The sequence below is a fragment of the Schistocerca serialis genome, chromosome 3 (assembly GCF_023864345.2).
Source record: "Schistocerca serialis cubense isolate TAMUIC-IGC-003099 chromosome 3, iqSchSeri2.2, whole genome shotgun sequence".
Taxonomy (NCBI): domain Eukaryota; kingdom Metazoa; phylum Arthropoda; class Insecta; order Orthoptera; family Acrididae; genus Schistocerca; species Schistocerca serialis.
Genome location: NC_064640.1, coordinates 839626858 through 839650317, shown reverse-complemented (window position 1 = coordinate 839650317; position 23460 = coordinate 839626858). Strand labels below are relative to the sequence as shown.

At 36.5% G+C, this 23460-nt stretch overlaps 1 protein-coding gene across 4 annotated transcripts in view; it reads left to right on the top strand.

The window, feature by feature from the left end:
• LOC126470897 (cullin-5) overlaps window positions 1–23460 on the top strand; it is a 242068-nt gene that overhangs the window by 111737 nt on the left and 106871 nt on the right. For all 4 annotated transcript variants that reach the window (XM_050098924.1, XM_050098923.1, XM_050098922.1 and 1 more), the window contains exons 7-8: window positions 4437–4567; window positions 20482–20649. In XM_050098924.1, coding sequence (XP_049954881.1) covers window positions 4437–4567; window positions 20482–20649 — 299 coding nt within the window. The remainder of the gene's footprint in view (window positions 1–4436; window positions 4568–20481; window positions 20650–23460) is intronic.

Below are 23460 nucleotides of genomic sequence, written 5' to 3'. Positions count from 1 at the left end.
ACTAACTCATATTTCCACTGAGTAGTTTTTTTATGTTACATTATGTTTTATGTCTCTTTCTCAAACTTTGCAGAGCAGTGTATTCGGAGGCAGATTCTGTGAGAATTGCAAACTTTGGAAATGCATGGGTATGTCTCTCTCCTCCAATTCACACTCCTGCACACTCAGAAAAAAATTTCAAATCTGTGAATTGGGTGTACCTAGGAACAGTGTTTCACCACAAGACATTGGCTGTTATAAACTGATGATTAAACTCTAAGAACATAACATGCTGATGAAATTCTTTTCTTTTTTCTTTCTTTCCCAGTATCTTTATATGCTCATTCCTTGTTAATTTATGATCAATATTCATCCCTGAAAATTTTGTATGTGTTACACAATTTATGAATTTATCATCTGTGCTTAATGTGATAAAATTGTGTTCCCTCTTTATGCTGAAGCGCATACTGTCTGTTTCCTTTATATTCAGTTTTAATTTATTACATATTGCCAAGTTGCAAGCATCATATAGAGTTTTGTTTGCCTTCTCTGATAAAAGTTCTGGTGTTTTAACAATGGCTATGAAGTTGCTGTTGTCAGCGAAGTGAACTTTCCTCCGCATCTTACATTGCCTGGAGAGCCATTGAAATATATTAAGAACAGAGCCAAATACGCTTCCCTGATGAACATTTATGTTAATGTGTTTCTTACTTGACAACTGTTCTACCAAAAATGTGTCATCTGCAGATCTGTGTACTACCTCTAACTGTTAAACTGTTTTCCAGACTGAAACCACTCCTTTTCCTCTTACATATAGTGCTTCTACATTGTTTAGTAGTAATTTGTGGTGTACATTGTCAAAAGCTGTGGACAAGTCAAAGAGTACGCCTGTAACAGTAATCCTTGTCAAGAGACTTCTCTCACTTATGGAAACCAAACTGTTCTTCATGATAAAGGTTTTATTTATTCGTGTAACTCATAAGTATTTCATGATGAATTGCAATTATTTTTGAGAATGAAGGTAGTAGAGATAGTAGTGAAGCCAACCTGAAGTTCTCAATTCCTTCTGCATTACCTTTCTTTTAATAAGGGCACAACTCGTGCATGCTTTAGGTAATCTGGGAAAATACCAAAACTAAAGGACTCATTTCTCTTGTTGCCTTCAGAGCAATCACTGGAACCTCATCTATGCCTGCTGACTTTTTTTTAATTTCTGTGTTGTCTCCCAGACTTCAGGTTCTGTTGTGGGGAAACAACATTATTGTGCTTGCTGCGTAAATCATTGTGGGTGCTACATGTGTTTAAGGAAGATATTTGCTGCAACTTCTCTGCTATACCAGAGAAATAGTCATTTACAAAGTTTGCCAATACCTTACCATTTTCTGTTATTTTGCCCTCTCTTTGGTTTGTTAGTATACTTGGGTGTCCGACTTTGTCAGTTTCCTGTTTTAAGAGTTCCCACACTACTTTGCATTTGTTTTCTGCATTATATATTGTTTTGTCTTTGAATTTTTTTTACAGCAAGCAATATCCACCTGTATATTTTTTTAATGCCTGTGTTAGAAATCTACGATTTAGCGTAGTGCTTTTGTAATGAACTGAGATATTTAAAGTATCTGGAGGGCTTTCTAATATCTGCAATTATCTGTCTGTTTTCCTTAGCTGCTGCTGAAGAAGTGTCTGCTTTTGCAAATGTATCCTCAAAAATTAATTTAAACCATGTGTAGAAATCTGAGCTTTTCATCTATATTGTTTTCCAGACTCCCTCCATCCCAGGTTTGATTTGACAATGCTTTAGAAAAGTACATATTTTACATTCAGAGAAGATCCTTTTGAAGGCCTGCAGTTTTGGTGGTTTTACCGAGCCTGCCTTTAATTCCATCATCAGACAGTAATGATCAAAAAGGCCAAGATCTATTATAAACTGTGAAATGAACACTACTTCTTCAAGCAACTGCATTCTTAAGATCCTTTGCTACTAGTTGAACCAGGTAGTTACAATATGTAGCAAAGTGCTTATGAATTCTTTGAATCTGCTCTAATCTGACCTAATTGGGACAGAAAATACTTCAGTGGTACGAAGAGTGGCTCAAGGTTAAACGTCAGATTATAGATTCATAGACATGATGTTCATAACTGTCAGTTCTAGCATATTTGTCTGTCACAGACCAGTTGTTTCACCTCTAGCAGTATTTCTTAATGTGAACCGTGCTAAGTTGCTTCATGATTTGGAGCTCACATTAAACTTTAGGTCCTCCTATAACTGATTGGGTAAGTAAATTTGAAGGGCTGAGAAATAAAAGTGTGTATCACCTCTGACAGGACTGTCTAGAAAGCACTATGGTGTTCAAAACGACATTCAGGTTGACTACAGCTTCACTGTACTCATATACAGACTGAAGGAGTGTCTCGTATGTGGTCTGCTTTTTTGGCAACTGCGCTACACTCTCCCAATAAGTCTGTTATGTACTTGTTCTCTCTCAACTAATTGTATACATTTGTCCCATTTGATATTACTTTCCAGGTATTTAGTAACTGTAATGGAGAGTAGGTGAATATAAATACGGATCTCCAGAGTCTTCAGTACTGTTCCAGTACCCGTAAGACTTGAACTGGCTATCTGACATGTACCTGATCCACACTATCCTCTGGGCCTTGGCTTACTTTAATATCTTTCCCCTAGCTTCTCTATTACCCTGTCTTCCTCTTCTCCATTTAAATTCTGCACATTGACACCCCATTTTTCATCATCATCATTATTATTATTACTATTCTGTTTGTCTTTTTTTTTTTCAAATTTGCCTCTCCTCCCCTTTCTCTCTTCTTTACTTTTGAGCTTCAATCATTTAAATTTCTTCTTGCAGCCCATTAACATTTAGAGCATAATCTCCGTACTTATTTCTAAGCTGTTATTCCATCGTTAATAAAGACTCTATTGCACCTAGTTTCTAATTTGATCTATACTTTGGAGCAAATTCCTACTCTGGAAGCCCTTTACAGCTTATCCTCCTCCTATCATATCATTCTTCTAATGAAGGGATATTCTAATTTTAAAACATGTTTTATTGTGTGGCTGTCTCAATCATGTTAAAGTATGTCACCTTTTGGCAGTTGTAAGTAGATACCCCTATTCTGACTGAAATACAGGGGTTGGACAAAAAACTGGAAACATTGAAAAACGTGTGCTTGAACATAAATGCAGATGCTAGCAAAGCCTGTACATTGCACTGGTGTATTTGCCTACAAGTAGCAGATCTGTAACGTGTCTGAATTCATTTCAAGTGTCAGTCGTAGTCAGAATGATATGTGTAATTGTTGAGAGCATTGTGTTAGAGCTAAGTGATTTCGGATGTGGGCAAATTGTTACTCGTATGATGGGTGCTTCTATAACCAAGGTAGCTGAAGTGTTTGGTGTTTTATAATGCACACAGGGAAAGCGGCGAAACATCATCTGCTAAGTCGCAATGTTGACGAAAGTGTGTGTTGAGAGATTGTGACAGAAGATTCTGAAAAAAAAAAAAAATTAGATGACGAAACAGCAAGGGTCACTGTCGAATTGAGTCGGACTCTCAAACTCTGTTAGCACCAAAACAACATGAAGGGAGCTCCATAAGAAGAAAATAAGGCAAGCTGGAATTCCAAAACCAATTAGTGATGCAAATGTGCACAACAGGAAAACTGGGTCCTGAAGGCTTACAACCTGAGCTGTGGAGCTATGGAAGCTAATCATTTGGTCAGCTGAGTCTTGTTTCACAGTACTTCCAACTTCTGGCTTAGTTCACATCCCAAGGATGAACTGTGGGAGTTTGATGATGATTTGGGCAATGGTATCATGGTATTTGGTCAGCCCCATGGTTACTCTGCAAGGTCACATTAATGCTGAGGATTGTGTGACTGTTTGGGCCAATCAGGTCCATCCTATAGTACAATATTTGTCCTCCAATGTTGAGGCTGTGTTCCAAGTGAATAGGGCATCTGTTCACAAAGCTCACATAATGTCGCATTTTGTCCACCCCCTGTACATCAGTTTGTAGTTAATCCAATCCCATCACCCTCTCGAAATGGAGCCAGAGTAACCTTAGATTTGCAAGATGGTGGCACCTTTTAACCTTTAGTTTCGGACAAATTATGATCTTCTGTATGTTGCTACTGATTATGAGTTCATTGATTAGCACTCTTGATGCATGTGCAAGAGGAGAAGAGTTCAAACAATAATCTGACCATCCTGATTTAGGTTTTCTGTGGTTTCCCTCAATTAAGGCTATTATACTTACCCATGATAGTTCCATCACCAGTGGGCCGTTGAACCCTTCCTTCCTCCCCTTCAGAATATTTAGTGGATACTGTTTTTAGTTACTGTCTATAATTGGTGAAGATATTGTTCATTTCATTTGTCTGCTATCATATCGTTTATGCATTTTCACAATAATTGCTGATATTTTCTGATTTATTAATAGAGCTGCGGCTGATGTTTAAGCTTATGGATCGTGTTCCCGACGGAATAGCATCAATGTTAAAAGATCTTGAGGATCACATTATGAGTGCTGGATTAGCTGACATGGTTGCTGCTGCTGATATAATTACACAGGTACAACATCCAAAATTTCTATAATAATTTGAAATACTGTCTGTAAATTACTGACTTCATTTCCATATTTGCATTTTGATAGATTTTTTAGAGGTCCATTAGTTCACCACTAAACATTACCTCGTACATTATGAAGATACTTTATGCATTATGTAAATGAATTAAGCAATATGTCTTTTCATCACCTGGATTCATGATTGATAGCCACTTGATTCTTATTTCTTTGTCCGAATAACTGTTTTATAGTTCTTGTTGGGAAGTCATATACTTAATGGTTGTTACATTGCATTCGCTGTGAATTCTGGCTAATGATATACTTAGGATAAAAATTTATTACCTATGCATGTTTATGATGAAACAGACCTATCACTAAATGAAATCCGATACACATGAAAGCCGGCAAATGTTGATTAAACACATGATCATTTGTTCATGAGTTGCATGCTAATCCACATACGTGTTAAGCGGCTTTACTTCCATTAGCATCAACTTCAGCATCAGAGTTGGAATGTAGATAAGTGTAATTTAAGCTGATAATGAAATCAACAGATGGTGAGTGGCATAATGTGTGTGTCCATCATTACCTTCTTGCATCAGTTTCAGGCTCATGTGACTTACCAAATTTCCTGCTCCTTTGTAACTTCATACTGGCACTTGTAATCTGTTGCCTTTGTGCAAAAAGTTACCATTTTATAAAAAAAAAAGTGCAGTGATTATAACATGGAGGCCATGACATGTTAAAAAGCATTGTCAGTAACATAAACGACAAATGAAGTACATTACCTTACTATTGTTCATGGTGAAAAACTAACATACTGTTATTGATGATAGAACACTAAATATGAGCACCATTTAAAATCATGTAGAATTCAAATTTAAGGACAGCAGTCAGTTGCAAAAATGTGTGGTTTATTGCAGATCTAGATTTTGAATATAACATAGTTATCATTGGTGTCAAAATACAAACATAGGTAGAAGCAAAACAGGTACAAAATATGTATATAATGCTGTTATACAAATACGTATACAGTGGAGATTCAGTTATCTGGAACTCAGTTGTATGAACTTGTGATTATCTGTATTGTAAACCTCGAGCAAATATGTTTGTGGTCTAGTCCGTGCGTGCACAGACATGCCGTGCTGGCATTAACTGCCTGTGCTCTGCTTGTGTTTCGTTAGCCTATGAGTTAGACAGCACATGTTTCGTTATTGTTTGTGTAAGGCCAGGCATGGGTGACCTTTGGTGGCCTGCGGCCATCATTCACATACTTTGCAAGAACTCCCCCCCCTCTGCCCCCTCTGCCCCCTCTGCCCCCTCTGCCCCCTCTGCCCCCTCTGCCCCCTCTGCCCCCTCTGCCCCCTCTGCCCCCTCTGCCCCCTCTGCCCCCTCTGCCCCCTCTGCCCCCTCTGCCCCCTCTGCCCCCTCTGCCCCCTCTGCCCCCTCTGCCCCCTCTGCCCCCTCTGCCCCCTCCCTCCCACACTTGTACTAAACCTCCAGGAATGTATCGGTTTAGCTGGTGAGTTCATAAATGGTGGTATGAGGGGCATACAGTATAACTGGCCATGCTTCCCCGCCCAAGTTTTGCGATAGTTAAACCAGCTTGTCCTTGAATTGACTCGGTGAGCCGCCACATAGGAATTCTTCCTACCTGTTGCGTGGAGATGCTCTCGTAGTTTTGACCCCCTTGCAGAGCTGTAGCAGCACCGATGGATTCTGAAAGTGCAGTACTACTGTATGTTTTATATAATGAAGCAGGAAGAAGCTTTTTGTGCAAATAATTTTTACGCAGGATGCCATTATCTTGTTGTTTAAGAAACACCCTAAAAGGAACTTGTCCACACTGATTATAAGCTAACAATTAATGGTATGAGAGCAAGGTCTACTGCATGACTAGATCAAAAGGCATCCTATCGACGACTGCTGTCTATGGCGCCCAGTCTGTAACTTGAGCGAACAATTGGTGTCATCTTTGATTATGCCAAAGTTATTCTTTTATTTATTAATATCAGCGTTTCCTCGCATTGTAAAAGTACTGGAAGATAGAATTTAGACCCGTATACTTCTTATAATGTCTGAGTGACAAAAGGCAACTTTTGTTCTCAAATATTTATTAATAATAATTACTTGATTCGTGCCAGAATAAATGTACTTGCCCTACGTATCTTTGCTGATGTCACGAGTGAGTTTTGCATCGGCACCTCATCCCACTGGCTCTAAAAGTGGAAGATGGCCAGCCACCTCTGCTAGCCAGCTTGGGAATATATCACTTGGTCCTTACTCCATGCGTACTGCAGTGCAATACATTCACTTCACATTTGTGAAGTAGCAGAACTGGAAATAAAATAAAATGTTCTCTTATATGTGAAAAAGGGGAACCTTAAAACTTACTTAAGCCCGCAGGCCACATTGTGACAATGCGTCAGCAACTCTCCTAGCACATGAAGTGAAAACTGTAGCGTCCGTGAATTTAATATTTTTGGGATAATGCACCAATATGAATCCCATCCTGTTCCTGACCCACCATGCCAACTACTTATGCCCCAAAACTTGTGTCTCTAAGAAAGTTCATTTAAGCTTCACCCAGAATTTCTTCAATGGTCTGGATTAAAACAGGTTGCCCACCTGTGAGTTACAGTGTGCTTTTCGTTATTGTGGGAATTACAGCAGCAGTCATCAAACTTCTTTACTGAGGAGCCAATGCTGAGTTATGGAGCAACACATCGGGCCATATATGAACCATTCTTATTATTAATTGGTAACCTACAATAATTAGTTTGTTATGAGGCCCCCCCTCCCCCTCCCCAATAGACTAGCTGTTGTAAGAACATGATAAGTTGGTCTCCAACCCCCAGGTGTTGATGGAAAAAAGTTAGCACAGATCAGGACACGTAGTGTTGACTGTTCTATTTCTGGTAGCTACCACCCTCAGTGACCTCCAAGTTTGGACACTGTAATTGCTTGAAGTGGTGTTGTGCTGTCTGTGTGAACAGATATTAATAACAGTAATTTTACTTATGCGAGGCATTATGCAATATGAGACTCAATCCAAAATGTTTAGTTAATGTTGGAAATGCATGTTTCTTCTGCCCTTTGCATTATGTTACACCTCCCTTAATGCAATTTCATATTCCTTGTTGCAAATATATAAGAAATTTGTAAACAACCGTCTCTTTTAAGTATATTAACAAATCCATGTTGCTACTTTTTGGAATTTATTCTCCAGTATATTTCTGAGTCAAAGATGGGACCAGGTAAAACCGACAGTTGCAGATGATAAGTTGTGGAAATAAATATACTATCCTCCTCGAGCAGCTATTAAACTAAACACCTGTTGCAAATAGAAATGTGTATTTGAAACTGGTGAAGAAAATATACAGACTCCTACATCAAATAAAATTATTGTGCACTTCCTGACATTGATCAGCAGTGTTCATTATACGAGGTGTGGCTAGAAAAAAACCAGACTAGTACTGGTGAAACAATAAAACGAATGCAATAGGGCTGAAAGTCGCGTGGCCTGTGAATTGACTCTCGCTCCGCCTACTGCTCGAGTTTCATCTACCTCCTGCACTCAGTCTGCCCGTGGCGTCTGTTTTAAGTAGTTGACGTTTTGTCTGTGCGTCGGAAAATGTTGAGTGTACAGAAAGAACAGCGTGTTAACATCAAATTTTGTTTAAAACTAGGAAAATCTGCAAGTGAAACGTTTGTAATGTTACAACAAGTGTACGGCGATGATTGTTTATCGCAAACACAAGTGTTTGAGTGGTTTAAACGATTTAAAGATGGCCGCGAAGACACCAGTGATGACACTCGCACTAGCAGACCATTGTCAGCAAAAACTGATGCAAACATTGAAAAAATCGGTAAACTTGTTCGACAAGATCACCGTTTAACAATCAGAGCAGTGTCTGAGTTAACAGGAGTTGACAAGGAAAGTGTTAGGCAGATTCTTCATGAAAGTTTCAACATGAAGAAAGTGTGTTCAAAAATGGTTCCAAAGTGTCTCACAATTGAACAGAAGGAACGCCGAAGAATGATTTGTTCTGACATCCTGGAAAACATTGAAAGTGATCCCACCTTCTTACAAAATGTTATTACTTGCGATGAATCGTGGTTTTTTACTTACGATCCCGAAACTAAACGCCAATCGATGCATTGGAAAACTCCTGGTTCTCCACGACAAAAAAAAGCACGAATGTCAAAATCGAAATTCAAGGCAATGATGATTGTATTTTTTTTGACATCAAAGGGATTGTGCACATTGATTGGGTACCAGAGGGACAAACAGTGAATCAGCAGTACTACATTAGCGTCCTGGCTACCCTACGTGAGCGAGTACGGAGAAAACGGAACGATTTGTGGAGAAAAAAGTCATGGTTCCTTCACCAAGACAATGCCCCAGCTCACAGTGCGTTGTCAGTGAAGACGTTTTTGGCAAAACACAACATTCCCATCTTAGATCATCCACCCTACTCACCTGATTTGGCCCCCTGTGACTTTTTTCTTTTCCCTAAAGTCAAGTCAGCTTTGAAAGGAACTAGATTTGAGACTGTTGAAGCAGTAAAAGAAAAAGCGACGGAAGTAATGTATGGACTTACCGAAAATGATCTGCAGCATTGCTATGAACAGTGGAAAATTCGTATGGAGCGGTGTAGAGACCGAGGAGGAGAGTACATTGAAGGAGATAACATGAAATTGTAAATAATTGTAAATAAGTGTTTTTTCCAGCATCAGTCCAGTTTTTTTCTAGCTGCACCTCGTATATCAAAGTTCTCCAATATAGGGAATAAGAATTTTTAAATAGCTGCACACTGGTTTGTCGACAGTTGAGATTTTTATACATGTAATCATGGGAGTAGTGTGTTGCTGTTAACAGGAATAATCGTTGTGATAGCATGGATGAACAAGAAGAATCGCCATTAACAGAATTTCACATTTATGACTGCCACCATGTTTACTAATATAGAAAATAACATAAAGGGCTGCTGATCAATTTTAATAAACTGAAAGAAAGAATGCACACCATTTGTTTAACTGAATCCAATCCACCTTTATCCCTTTGAAAAGGAAATTCATTGCAGTGCGTAATCTTATAATGTTCATGTCATCTAACAGATTCGTATGAAGGATGTGAGATAGGGAGGGACTGATTGGAACTTTGATCATTTTGAGTTACTATCATAATCAGTCTGAGCTCAGTGTATTTTGTCCCGGAAGCGGATTTCAGAGTACTTTTATGCCAGATCACCCTGTTGTCATTAAAAAAAATTGTTACATTATTCATATGGCCACATAAACTTTATTCTAATGCCTGTAATCTCAAACTTTCATAGTGAAAAAATGCCCTTGAGACCCTTCATTTCCAATACCCTTCATATTCCAAAAGCTATGTAAAAAAGCTATATGTTTGTTCTTGAATCTGTATTTTCATTCATTCTAATTCCAAAGCAAACTTAGTGTGATTTGTGATGGATTTTCTGTTTGCTACTCTCTCTACTTTTGTGTTGTTTGGACCACATACAAGCCTCACTGCTTCTTCCAAGTGATGTGACTACAGATTATGATATTTATTTTTCAAGTTGTTCATTTGTGAAAGTGAACTATCACAAAGATGACTTGAAGAGGAAATAGTGTTAACATAAAATATGCACAGTCTCGTAAATTGCTCTTGTAATTGTTAGATGCATTTCCAAGGTTCAAGCACTCTGATACCATGATGTACTATAAATTGAGTCTTAAACTGTGTGTCTTGTTGAAGCTACAATATTTTATGTGTCAAATGAACTTTATGAAACCTAAATTGGCAGAATTGGGATCATCATGTTCAGCATGCCAAGGGTTCTCTACAAGAATGCAACAGCCTCGAATATTTCTAATGTCTGCAAATCTATCTATCTATCTCTCTCCCTCTCTTTCTTTCTTTCTTTCTTTCTTTCTTTCTTTCTTTCTCTTTTTCCCCCCTACCAGATATTCTTTCAAATAGGACGCCATGCCTTGGTAAATACTATTGGCTACAGTCAAATCTGGTCGGAGCATTGCACAGTTGGAAAATTAAAGAAATCTTTTTCTCAAAGTTCAGTTATATACAACTGCAATTTGGCTTCAAAGGAAAATATTTTATCAGTCATTTTCCCAGTTACCTGTTCGGACCTTGCAATTACAAATTAAGTTCCTGGAGTTTTTGTGTAATGGAGATATGGATGACACGGGCAGCATAGCACAACCTCTACACAAATCCGAGAAAACCGCATGGCCTTACCAGTAAGGGGGGAAGCTGCTGTGCACTGTAGCACATGCATTCGTTACAAATTGGCTGTTGTGTAGAAATGGGAAAAGTTGGGCCTGAGAGGTAAGTAGCTAGCTTCACTTAACTCACCACTGATATCACCAGTGTCAATTAAAATTACACACATCTTAAAATATTACTTTCTCTGTAATTATTGTTTATTATTGGGCAGGAAAACCACACTCTTAGCGTTAGTTGATGTTGTTGGATTAGGCTGTTAGCTGTTAGTTGCATATTATTATTATAAAATAAAATTGAAAATCACGCGCCCCACGAGTACTTAGTGCAGGCTGCAGTTTGATGACCACTGACTGAAGCATTTGCCAATTGCTACACCATTGTGCTGTGTTGCATCTGTGCTTAAAAATGTCACAGTGCAAGAGAGTGGTGTTATCACAAAAGACAAAATAAACATTATTGATCCATTTAATAAAAGGAGTAACTGGTTGTATGTTAGCCAATAAATAGCATATAGGTACTTCTACAATAAGCAATATTAAGAATATTGGTTCAGTTTTGTAGTATACCTGCCAGCTTGATAGTGAACTTCAGAGTGAACATCAAAAAATTATGAAGAAACTGAAAAATGAACTGTTGGAAGAAGCTTTGTATTGTTGCTTCTTACAAAAATGATCAACTGGGCCACTGATATGTTGTCGTTTGCCCTTTGAAAAGGCATTACACTTAAATAAAAACAAAAACAAAACAAAAAAAATAGATGGTGATGTGAACCATTTGTGGCAAGTAACCGATGGTGATACTGATTTAAATCTCATAATGGCATTCATGAATTGTAAATACAAGGAGAAAAATGTCAGCTCATAATGGAGGTGAAACCAGTTTAATTTGGGAATCATTAACATCAATATCTTTAGCTTCTCGATAAGATAGTTCAGCTCCAGGATATAGAACTGGTAAAGAGTGAGTAACGATATTAGTTTGTGCAAATGATAAAAACCAAAAAAGGGCAGGGATGAAAACCGAAATATTCATTGACTGGTATGATTACACTTTTATTCATGAAGTAAAAAATTTCAGAACAAAATTGGTAAACAAGGAAAAGTCCTACTTTTGCTGGATAGTGCACCAACCTGTCCTTCAGCTGAACTGTTAGAGAAAATGGAATGTTTATTGTAAACATTTTGCATCCTAATTAACATCCTTGCTACAACCAATGAATCAGTGTTATTTAAACATTAAAATGACTTTGTAGAAAACAACTTTAACTTAGACTTATCTATTGATGAAGGTAACATAAGTCATTTTGTCATTTTTCAAGCAAAATAGTTTAAAGGAACTTCAATATTTTGAACATGGCTGCACTTCAGCAATGGTTACAGAATATCAGGTGAATAAGACAGATGACTAGTTGCAATAAATGGTGATACTTATTTAACCTTAACCATGGTTTCAGCAGATTTAAAGAAGAAGAGCTACTTGCCAGCAAGTAGCTGTTAACATGGTCTGGCATTTTATATGATTGATTTTACTGATGTGACGACACCTTAATTTTAGGGGCCTTAACTTTCACAAAAGGATGTACAGATCGTTGCTGACAAATTTCATGTGGATGTTTTAGATCACTTTACTAACACTTCTTTTGTGAAGTTTGTTTCTTGTCCTTCTGAAGAAGATGGATTTAAATCTGTTGAAACCATGGTTACTGTTAACTGAACACCACCATTTATTGCAACTGGTCGACTGTCTTATTTGTTTGCTAATTTAAAGAAGTGTTGTTACCTGTTTCTACAGTATAATCATGGGATTTGATTGAAAGGGAAACTTTGAACAAAGCTAGGAACAGAATACTAAAATGGAGCACGAAAATTCGATAACCAATAATGGCTGAATCTGTTAAGGAGGATATAAATGAGCTAATGACAAATATACACATATGCCAAGAATGTAATGCTTATGGTGTGAAAGAATGACTCATTTGTGACAATAATGACAGAGGTTTTGAGATCGTGTCAGATAACAAAATTGTTGAAAACATATTGCAGGCTAACTAACAGTAGGAAGTGCAAGAAGACAAAACAGATGAAAAAATTAGCTGCAGAAAATATAGAAGCATTTCCAGCTCTGGAAACAGCTTTGAAATGTTCAAAAAACAGTGTCTTGAATTGCAAGTTAACTACTGTTAAAATGAATTCGTGATGTAGCTGCAGTGAAGAGAAAAAAATTGCTTATATCAAATGACAATTACCAAATATTTTAAACAAAATTAAACTGCAGTGACTGCCCTATATGACTCTCATTAGGTATTTCAAGATTAAGGTTGTGCTATTTTAGTAATGTTAAGGAAATGTGTATGTATCTGTGAAGTTGTGTCTCTGATCTCTTAATGAATGCTGATTTTTGTTGATTTTAATAAGTTTAATTTTTTTATTGTTTTGAATAAACATCTAACATGTATTAACCCTAGAAACATAACCATATGATAACAGACATAATAGATAATAATACATGGGTGACACAGGTTATCTTTCTAGAGTTAATAAGACAAAATTTGCTTTTTTTCATACAGTCAGCTATCTGTATTTTCAGTTATTTGAATGAGTTATGACAGCAATTAGCCTGGTTAATGGAGTCTACATAGAACAACAACACATCTTTATCAGAAGAATCATACAGTACCAATATCTCAGAGCATCAGCTTGTGACAAATGACCCTAGCCTTTACATGGCAGAAGTAAGATTGAGATCATCACTTACTACGAGCACAGATGAAATGAGTATGCGTCATGGAGGACCAGTAGTGCCCTCTGTCGGAGTATACAATCATTTGGAAGACAAAAACAAAACTGAAATAAATACGGGCAGTGGACTTGTATGAGAAATTGCTGGTCTGTCGTATGATGGATGGCAAATGCAGATGTTGGATGTATTCCTTATGGGTCAAAAAGCCTTTGACAAGGTAGTCTTCAAAATGCTCCCAAGAGTGAATATTTTTTACTAGCACATGCTCACGAAGAAGGTAGATGACAGAAGGTCTGTGATGCCAAAATATCTCAACGTCCTCCAGAAGGTCCATAAACCATTCCTTTTCAGCTCAATGCAGCAGCTTCACATGCAGCGAGATAGAGGGAACCCCGTGTCCACTCTCAACTAGGTGGGTGACACAATTAGATTTATATGCTATATCCCTCCTTTACAGCACCACATGTACATTAAAGCGAACTTCTGTTCTATACCCAATCTGTCCCAAGTAGTATGCATCGCAGTTGGGGCATTGGATTTTATATATGCCAGACTTGTGAAAAATATTTTTCTTCTTGACAGCATTAGCCAAAATCAGCCTAGATTGATTGTTGTCCAAAAAGAAATATTAACTTTGTTTTTTAAGGACCACTGCAATTTTTGTGTTCAATGTTCCATAGTATCATAATGAGCTGTATTTTTTATTATTTTTGGCTTCCAAATTTATATTCTCATTTGGTACTGTGTGATCATTATATTTCCTAGCAATTTTATAATATATTAAGCCCATGATTTGTTTGGTAGTTATTCACTCTAGCAATTTGGTTAACTGCGTCCATTTCTAATTCTCGTGCTTTCTGAGACAATAGAAGGAAACCAAAATTAAAAACTGCATTTTTATGTCGATGTGGGTGACTTGAATTGTTGGCTATGCAGCTTGTGTAGGTTTTCTTATGGAAAATCCCAAAACTGTGTTTGCTATTTACATTTAAATTTAGGAAGTTAATAGCACCATCATTTTCCACCTCACATGTGAAATTTATTGTCTTGTGCAATTCATTAAATTTAATCACCAACTCTTTAATTTCATCCCCACCATTTACTAACAGAACCATATTGTCAGTGTACCTAAAAAATGCACAATTTTGCTAACTAAGTGGACAATATTTATTCCCAAGGTGGTTAGTGAAAATATTGGCCAGAAGAACTGAGATGGCACATCTCATTCTTAGGCAATCTTTTTGAGGACAAGTTTCATTATTAAATTGAAAAGATCAAGGACAGCAAATTGAGAAATGATTTTATTTCACTTTATGGTAGCCTGTTGTGAGCTACTAGATTACCTCTAATGATTTCAGTTTTATCTTCAGTGGGAATATTGGTATACAGATTCACAACATTCAGACACACAAACTTCATGTTGGTGGTTCCCGGAATATCACAGATATACTTGTCCAATTCGTAAGTGTTTTGTGCTGTGTGCACGGTTGACTGTAAAGGTAATGTGTCTTCAAGAAATTTAAACATTTTCAGGCAACTTTACTGTAGGTCTCCCAGTACCATTTACCATAAGTTGTGCTCTTAAAGTGGGTTTATGTGGATTCATAACCCTTAGCTGTTGTTTTTTCCCTGGATGAAATTATTTTCTAACATATTTTGAGTGTATCATTTAACTTTTTATGTGCTTCTGCATGTAAGTCCCTATCGATTCCTACTATGTTACTCTACAGTGATCAGTACACAGTAAAAAACAGTTATGAATTGGGCAAGTATATCGGTCACATTTCAGTAACTACCGTCATAGAGATAGAGATAGAGAGAGAGAGAGAGAGAGAGAGAGAGAGAGAGAGAGTGTGTGTCTGGATATTGTGAATTTATATACCAATATTCCAGTTGATAATACTATTTAAATCATTATAGATAATCTAGGAGCTCAGAACAGATTATCGCGATAGTGAAATAAATGAGTTTCTTGATTTTCTGTCTTTGAGTTTGAAATATACCTTCTGGCTGATATTTTGAGTAACCACCTTGAGAATAGATATTTTCTTGAGAACATCAACTTAGCTAAGAAAATTGTGTATTATTTTATGTATGCTGACGATTGCGCCTGCTAGTAAATGGTTGTGGTGATGAAATTAAAGAGGTGATGATTAAATTTAATGAACTGCACAAGAAAACAAATTTTACATTACTAGTAAATATGAAAATGACACAGCACCAAGTGAGAACATTAATTTGCAAGCCAAGAATAAAAAAATACATTTCCTTGCCATATAATGTAATATTTAGCATGAACATTGCAGCATTCTTCAAAAAACATAAAGTTAACATTTCTTTTTTGGCAACAGACAATCTAGGCTGATTTTGGCTGATGGTTTCAACAAGGAAAATATCTTTCACGAGTCTGGTGTAAATAAAATCCAGTGTCCCGATTGCGATGCATGCAATGTGGAACAGACCAGGCATAGAACAGATCACCACTTCAGCAAATACTCTGGCTCTGGAAGGGAAGAATACCACAGATGAATCTAATTTTTCCATCCCCCAAACTGAGAGTGGACACAGCCCTCCATCTATCGCACGTGAAACTGCTGCATCATGCCGAGAAAGGTTGGTTTATGGACCTAGAAGAGCTAGGGATATTATCCCATCACAGACCTTCTGATGCCCACCTGCTTAGTGGGCGGGTGTTAGTAAAATATATCCACTTTTTAGATCATTTTGAAGACTACCTTGTCAAAAAGAAAGGGTGTGTTGACCCACAAGGAATATGTTCAATGTCTGCATTGGCAGTCGGTTATACAACAGATCAGCAATTTATCACAAAAGTGTGATGTTTGTATTTATTTCAGTTTTTACTTGGTCCAGATTGTTGTTCCCTGGTAACCTTTACTGGTTTTAACATGAATTGACATGACAACAATGTAACTGCTTTCATAATTCACTTAATGATTCTGTTTTTATATATTAGTAGTATGACTTGATATTATGCCACCAGAGAGGTGGATCTCTATCAGGTGTGGGAAGTGCTTCAGCTTTTTGTCTGCGGTTTGTGTATTGTCATACCGTGAAAATCATCTTTGAAAGAAAAGAAATTGTTTTTAAATTTTAAGTTTGTAATGGCTCCTTTTGTAACAGATGTAAATATGAAATTGTGCAAATGAATGTTTGTCCAAATATTTGGTTCTTTAACATAAAGCTTTTTACATTATTACCTTGTTTAAATTTAATTTCAGAGAGGGCACATCGTGACTCTTGTCACATGATTTTATGTTGTTTTATTTCACTGTGCATTTTTCAGGTTTTATTCAATATATCTATATGTCTTTTGACACACACAAATGAAATACATTGTATAAAACTTTTTAAAATTGATTTTAGTTTATTAGTCTCATTATAAAACTCAAAATACTTTTGTCACACTGTAATCCCACAGGAGATGCCACATGTCCTTTGACTCTATTTGCATGTAAACTCTGTTACTTTCTTTTATACATTTATATATTCAATATTTAATTTGCATATCCTAGTTGTGCCATATTTTAAGATTCATTTACTACTTACAGTCTTCAATGAATAATATACGGTAGCTTCTTGGATGAGCACTCCAGTAGAAGGCACTACTAGTCCTCCATGACGCATATTTGTGCCATCTGCACTGGTTGTAAGCAACTGCCTCAGTTTTGTTTCTCCCATGCTAGTGTTATTTGACACAAGCTGACACTCTCACATGTTGGTACGTATATGACTCTTCTGATGTTCATAAATTACTGCTGTGTCCCCACTTACATGGGTTCGTATAATTGTGTTATATACATATTTTGAAGCTGTTCTGATTCTCTCTCTTTTTTATATATTAGCACCAATGATGACTATTTTACAGTCAGACTCTAGATCTGCAAAAAATTACAGTGTTTTGTAACTGACTGCTGTCCTCCTTTAAACTTAAATAGTCAACGGTCACTGTTCACACGTGTATCCAGTGGATTCCAATTTAGTTGTGTGGAACTGTTATTTCCATACACACGTACAGATATTTATTCCATGGTGGCTTTCTTACACCTTTTATTATGTTCTGAAGTTGGACTACTTTGTTTTCTGACCGTGAGATGAAGATGCTGTTCCTTGCAAAAGACAAGGACCAATAAGAATTCATCAAAACTGACTGAAATTTTGCGTCACATAAGTACACTGCAGCGCACTGAACTAGTGGTGTAGGTATATTTTTACAAAGCTGTTTTTGCTATCAAAACATTTTGAGTTTATTATATTAATTGAAAATTTCACACAGAGTGACACAGGCCAGCTGATTCTGCGAGCAACTGCAAATTGTAACAGGCCAATATGTCACAAAGGTAAATGCCTTCAATACAGAATTTGTGACTGTGCTTCACCACATCACAGATTTATTTATTCTGACATTACATCAAAAGCTCAGGAGGTTGTTTGTTTATTGGGAGAACACAGTGGCTTGCTCTTTATTGAGGGCAGGTGTGCATTCTAGAAATTCACAGTGCTGAGAGGAAACAAAACTTTTTGCTGTCTGTAGAGTCCTCAAATCTGAAACACAGTATGTAATTAGGGAGAGTAATTTTGATTCTTTAGGACCGGCGGTATAGTATATGTTTGATAACGACATGATTATTAGAGTAGATACACCAAATAGCTGCTTATAATAAGTAATCTTTATTTACGATGGACTGTTTTGGCTTTATTGCCATTTTCAAGTATCAGAAATTACAATTTTGGTGAGAATGTAGCTGTACTGTACTCACGTCTAGAACAATGACATCCATATTAGGTCATTAGTAGACTGTTTTATAACTGTCACTGCCTTAATAAAATGGTAAATGATGTCAACATGTCGATAATAAAATGTTAATTATGATGTGACAGCAGTTTGACAGTTCCACTCTTACAACACTATATTTGTACAAAGATTGTGCACATGAACAGCAATATCGTAAGAGTTGAACTGTCAAACTGCTCTTACCTCATAATTAACATTTTATTTTCAACATCTTGAAATCATTTACCATCTTATTAAAACAGTGACAGTTATAAAACAGTCTACTAATGACGTAATATGGACATCACATAAATCTAAACACGAGTACAATACATCTACTTTAATGTAGATGACATTGGCATCCATACCTGTTCTCACCAAAATTGTAATTGCAAGTACTTGAAAATGGTGATAAAGCTGAGAGAGTCTGTCATAAATAAAGATTACTCATTAAAAGCAGCTGTTTGGTGTATCTACTCTAAAAATAGGGAGAATAAGGAAATATTGTGGGAATATTGTCTGAGAGTTAATAAAATATTCGAGCTCATTGAATTTGTGGCAGCGGCAGATTATTTTTGGTTAAGTGTAGATGGGATTCGAATCTCATGAGCTACTTCTCCATGTGGGAGCTGAATTGTGCGTTGTTCGAGGGGCTGAGACTTGGGAGTCCGTATTGTTTTTATTGCTCCCAGCTTTTACCATATGCTAATCTCTTTGACATTGCCTATCAACAGTTCTCTATTGCCCGATTCTTTCTACCTCATACTTCCACCTCTTATATTATATTAACACCCCTTCTACTTTTGTGGCCAGCATTTCCTTTACTTTTTATTTTTGTGTTTTTGCTTCTACTTTCTTACTTCCTTTGTGTCTGTTTCTTCAGACTTCCATTTAGCTTCATTAAAACATTTTAATTTGTTTCTCACTTGTCCATTTCCCGTCCTTAATATCCTTTATCTTATGCTGTTGACAAGTATTTTCTGACTTCGATACAGTCTTCACACTATCAGATTTCTCGAAAGTGAACCTGACCCATGTTTTAATTTGTTTGATTCCTAGACTCAGGCTTTTGAACAACTATTTTACCTGTTGCCGTTTTTGCGAACTTCTTATGTCGTATGTACATTATGTGTTCGCCTTCATTATTGGAGTTAACTTAATGTGAAATAAATATGAGATTGGAACAAATGGCATCACATTTCCGATAGTAAATCAGCAGCAGTTATTGATAGTTATTATTGAACAAGAAGAAAGATAACGAATTTCCTACAACTAAAACATGCATGTGGGTGCAGATAGACTGCTTTCAAGTAAAATATTTTTGATGCAATATTTTGTGTGTGTGAGATGGGGGGTGGGGGTGGGGGAGATTATTTGATGGATGGGGAAGGGGGGCATTATGTGACAGAAAAGAGAAAATATACATTTCCAAACTATCAAATATTTAAGGTTTAGTTGTAATTGAGTAGTTAAGGTACGTGTATATGAAATTGTGTTTTACTGACTACTATACATGGCCTCTCATGTCAGCCATTGTTTATTACAGCTCCTATAAACTCTGCAAGTTAATTTGGAAAGATGTTTTGGCACAATGAAATTCTTGCTTTGTAAATAAATGATGGAAAGAGATTTCATTGCTTTCACAGTAGTAGTAGTAGTAGTAGTAGTAGTAGTAGTAGTAGTAGTAATCCATTTTGAGACTATGAAATTTAAAGTGAAAGTAATGTGTGTAATCACACATTTAAACAAATCAGCAAGCCATCAGTTTTCCAGCTTGTGTGTGTTGCTATTAGGTAGTTGTTTTGTGTGTAATGTATGAACACATTTCTTTTTCCACTGTGTAAAATCAGTGGCAGCAACTTCTTCTTCTTCAGATACCAATTGTTTAATTGTTTTAACTTAACTGAGAAAATAATTTTTCTAACCCCTGATGTGACAAACTTATTTATCTGCATTATATTTTCTGAAATGTAGATTTTTTCCTGCTCCCTGATTGGAAACTTTACCTCTTATGAGTACCTCTACGTTGCCATATATTAGGCATAAAATTAATGGTTTTTAACTTCAGTTGTTTTATAACTATTATATTCTGTCATAATAATCACTGTTTTTCTAATTTACATCTCTGTTCGCAGGATTCGGAAAAATATGTTGAAAGGCTTCTTGAACTCTTTCACCAGTTCAGCGTTTTAGTTTCTGACGCTTTTAATGATGATCCAAGGTTTCTGACATCTCGGGATAAAGCATATAGGCATGTTGTTAATGATACACAGGTGTTCAGGCTAGAACTGCCATCAAAACAGGTAAGTTAGTGTGCCATTATTAACTTTTTATAACTTCTTGCCAGTTTTTTGTTAGCATCGAGTTATTTCTCCATCTTCTTTGACTATGAGTTCTTATTGTCTTGTTCAGTACATTGGTTTTCTTTAATATACCTGTGACATCTATAAGAAGGAGTGGTTGGTTCCAGAGGTTCATGTAAGAATATCCATGGTTTTGTATCATTTAAACTCTGTCAGTGCCATCTATTAAGTGTAATCTTGCTGTCCTTGTTAATTACTGAGTGAATAAAATACTACAAAGGATATTTTTGAGTTTATTGTGAATACTGTTTAATATTAATTACCATATATAGTCATCGTTTTCTCAATTGATAACCCTTAACGTTGGTCTGAGAATGATGTACTGAAACAGTGCAACAACTCAAAATTCTATATTGATTTGAACAGTACTCATTACAAGCACTGTGTAAGATGTAAACAATAAATTTCACACAAAGAATTTATTTTCAAACTCACAATATTGTCAACCCCCGCCCCTCCGCCCACTGCCGCCTCAGTTGAGAACTTCACACACCTTAAAAAACTGTCAAATATGCGTGTGAACATGCAAAGAAAATAGATAATAAAAATAACTAATTTTGAAAAGTGAGTCACAGTTAGGCTGGTGTCAAGGAATAGATTGCTGCTGAGATGCAAGTTGAGCAAAAAATTTTTGAACCTATTGTGGCTTATAATTGGTGCAGAAAAGAAATTATAAAGTATTGATACTTTCCAGAATGGTCACCCAATTTTGGCTTCCTCATGAGGTGCACAAGAATTATTACCACAGAAAACAAGTAAATATTTTCAATTTTTGACATATTCCTCTTTTTTTTCCGCTCAGATGATTGATTAAAATTAAAATTGGGTGAGGCGACAGAAAAGGAATCGAGTAGCATCAGTGATTTTTCAGTTTTTGCAAAATCACATGAGCTATAGCATGATCAACAATCTGTTACTTATATACTTTGAGTACTTTAAACATAGCTGCGCTACAGCAACGGTTCCACGTAAATCAGACTAAGAGCAGCCGACCAGTTGCAAAGGATAAAGTAATCTTTACCTAGGTTTCAATAGATATAAATCTATCTTCTTCAGAAGACGGCCTGAGGACAATGAACATCGTAATATATATTAAAGTATGAAACATGAGTCAAGAATGAAGTTTAACATATATTAGGAAACTATTGTATTACAAGATGTGAGAAAGGTTCTTGGTACTTACAGTATTATAACAACATGAAGTGATATGTCCTTATCGTTTAGGCAAACATCTGCATAGTTACATTAATCATATAAAATATAGCCCTGAAAACAGGGTTTGTCAGACAAATAAAATAGGTACATAGAAGTTGCAGAGCGCCTAAGCGACTGAGTAAAATCGGCCAGCGTAGTAGCACAGCGGCCAGGGCAGGTGGCGCTCATGTCGCGAACTATGTGCCGAAAGGCATACTGAAGTAACATTTGAAACATCAATATTAAATGCGTTCTTAAATAGAGTGATAATAAATAAAATGGCAAGCATTTAACACTCCCGTTATGACATTGTGGGAGGTATAGGAACAATAACGTAGATACATACATCAAAAAGACAGGTGGCGCTTCCGCCGTGAGTTACATGCAGTGGTCTATACAGCCAGAATGTAAAAGTTATATTACCATATTAGTGAAGCCCATAGAACATATATAAGTCAAAACATCAAGAACAATCAGTAATGGCTTTTAAGAAAATTACGAGACCTGGTCTACAATCCAGTTACTACGTAATATAGAATAAGAGAAAATTACATGAGGGCCGCTGTAGTGGCAGCCATACATCGTGAGAAGAACACATTATATGAACGGTAGTAAACTGAAAGATTTGAAAGTGCATTATAGCTTCCTGAGGAAATAGACTACTGAGGTTACTAGCATTAATGTTATATATTAAACAGTACGGGTTTAAAGCCTTCGAAAAATTGTTTACAGGCAAGGTTCAACTGATCATTCAGTATATTGCCGTCTTTGAGCTCTAGATGTTTAAAAATAAATAGCTCTTCCCACAGATCTAGTCTCCGTCCTTTGACCTGTCTATGTAGGATAACCGTGTCTTCTAACTGTTTAGGCGTATGGCCGGTTATCAAGAGGTGTTCAGCAAAGGTAGAGTTGCGAATATTTGTTCCTTTTTTACCTAAAAGATGTTCTTTATATCGTGTTTTCACAGCTCTGCCGGTTTGACCAATATAATAAGAGGGGCAGTTATTACAGGTTAGCTTGTAAATACCTGAATAAGAAAACCAATCGCTGGCAATCTCTACTGACTGTACAAACGTCTTCTAAATAAAAAATATAACTGTAACGTCTCCTTTTCTACAGATAACAGTTTAAAAAGAAATCGTGTACAGTCAGTAGAGATTGCCAGCGATTGGTTTTCTAATTCAGGTATTTACAAGCTAACCTGTAATAACTGCCCCTCTTATTATATTGGTCAAACCGGCAGAGCTGTGAAAACACGATATAAAGAACATCTTTTAGGTAAAAAAGGAACAAATATTCGCAACTCTACCTTTGCTGAACACCTCTTGATAACCGGCCATACGCCTAAACAGTTAGAAGACACGGTTATCCTACATAGACAGGTCAAAGGACGGAGACTAGATCTGTGGGAAGAGCTATTTATTTTTAAACATCTAGAGCTCAAAGACGGCAATATACTGAATGATCAGTTGAACCTTGCCTGTAAACAATTTTTCGAAGGCTTTAAACCCGTACTGTTTAATATATAACATTAATGCTAGTAACCTCAGTAGTCTA